This window comes from Chondrus crispus, genomic scaffold (assembly GCF_000350225.1).
Source record: "Chondrus crispus Stackhouse genomic scaffold, scaffold_347, whole genome shotgun sequence".
In the NCBI taxonomy this organism is placed as follows: Eukaryota; Rhodophyta; class Florideophyceae; order Gigartinales; family Gigartinaceae; genus Chondrus; species Chondrus crispus.
In genome coordinates, this window is record NW_005179240.1 from 58,262 (window position 1) to 60,188 (window position 1,927).

Genomic DNA, 1,927 nt, shown 5'->3' on the forward strand with positions numbered 1-1,927 from the left:
CCAGATTTAGAACTAGAGCTTCATAAAGTTCCTCGTTAACGACGTCGATAAATTTCATAACGGAGGGCTCGAATGTAGGACCGCTTACTCCGAAGAGCGTTCCTTGGTAGTCCCACTGTCCGCCGTGCTTGAGTGCTGTTAGCACGAACATCAACACATCTTTGCCACTAAATTTTGACTTCCGTCCTCGACCGACGTTCCAAGACTTCGTAACATAATCTTGTAGCAGAAGCCACAGTTTACCAAATTCATTTACATCAAAATTTGTCATTTGGATGACTGCCTCAGAACCTCCTGTGTTGTGAAATGTATAAAACACAGGGGAGCTGGAGGCACATTCCTCGTCTGAGTCTTCTTTTAGGGCGTCGATATCATATTCATCTATGATTGCCTCGCGCTCAACAGCGACGTCGGCGAGTAGCCTCAAGGCATTGTTTGCGTCAAGGTTCTCTGCGAAAGCTTCATTTGCAGAAGTAACACGATCCCCTGAACGGTTGGGGGATCTCGGCATATTGAAGAGAGGAACTGTGAAACGGAAGGCGGTTGAGCAGGGTGCTGGTGAGTGTTTGCTCGATAGGTGTGTAATTGGGCGACTCCGAAAAACATAAATTGTGTACACACAAATTTCCTTGTGTATGTGTGTCGTATTTTGTGCCTTAGCACGGAAATGCATGTGAACAAAAATTTGTGTAAGACACATTTAATGCCAATTCACCCTCAGTGAGGTGTCAGCACGCCGGCGGACGGATTGCGGTACCCCCTTCACGCCCTATCCTATGATACTGACGAAGGAGCCGCCGGCTTGGGGACAAATATCGGGTGCCGGCTCCTCGTCGGAGTCGGCAACATGAGCCATGTAGACGTTGGGCTGCGGGGTTGGACAGCGGCTGATACGACGGAGGGAAAGTGTGGAGGGAGGCCAGATCGAAATAGGAATGAGGTTGCCGAGGGGTGGGATGGGTTGATCGGACAGATCGCAGAGAAATATTTGAGCACATGGTATGATATAGGGTGGTATAGGTGGGTGCGGATGTGCGTTTGTGTCTGTGCACAAACAATTACATCGGGAGGGGAACGAAGAGCAAATCGGCGGTTTGTGTATGCACAAACACCTCCGACTCAATCAAAATCGGCGGATTTGCGCATACAAAAAATGTATTTTTATGTTTTTCGGAGTCGCCCATTGCTATGTGAATTGAGTACAGTATGTATCTTGATTGTGGTTGCCGCTGTCATACGCAAAAGGGCGGGGTTCAGTAAAAAATGAATATCTGCATTTCGATATGATTTATGATAACGGGTACTCTTTTGCGCAACATCTCAGTCTTTACGCAAAGAGAAGGTTTGTTTCGTGATGGCAAGGATTCATAGTGATTCGATCATTATCTCTACAGTATGCACGTATTTGTCGAAAAGGCCTACTGTATACGGTGGATTGGAGGTTTGCTTTGCTTTTAAATGTTTGAAAAGTGTCCCAAATTAACCTGTTCTGAAGGGTAGCACGCGGCGCGCCGAAAAGTTTCGACGGAGGAAACCTTTGCACACGCGCCCCGCCGCGTCCACGCGCACGTGTGTCCACGCGTGCACGTGTGCTGCCCCGCTGGGCCGCGGCCCGCCGCGCTGTCCCACTCCCGGCAACGGCCGCCGCCGCTCCACCACAACATCCCCGCGGCCGCGTGACACGCGCGCGCCGCCCCCGCGCACAGCACGCAGCCGAGTCGCAGCCACAATACCCCGCAGCCACACGTTGCGCGGAGCGCCGCCTCCCGATTGGGTCGCATCCCGCCCCGCGCGTCCGGGAATGCCGCGTCCCGCGCCCGCCGCAACCGTCAACACCCCCCTTCCAACTCTGTACAACGCCGCGACACCGCCCCGCACCCCTCCCACGGCGTCGCGCCCGCGCCGCGCTGCCCGCCCCTGACGCCAC

The 1,927-nt window shown here is 53.2% G+C and overlaps 1 protein-coding gene across 1 annotated transcript; it reads right to left on the bottom strand.

The window, feature by feature from the left end:
• Positions 1–728: 728 nt before the first annotated feature.
• Positions 729–998, bottom strand: CHC_T00000010001 (hypothetical protein). Its single transcript, XM_005717760.1, has one exon. The coding sequence runs from the start codon at positions 996–998 to the stop codon at positions 729–731; it is 270 nt and encodes an 89-aa protein (XP_005717817.1).
• Between the last annotated feature and the right edge of the window lie 929 nt (positions 999–1,927).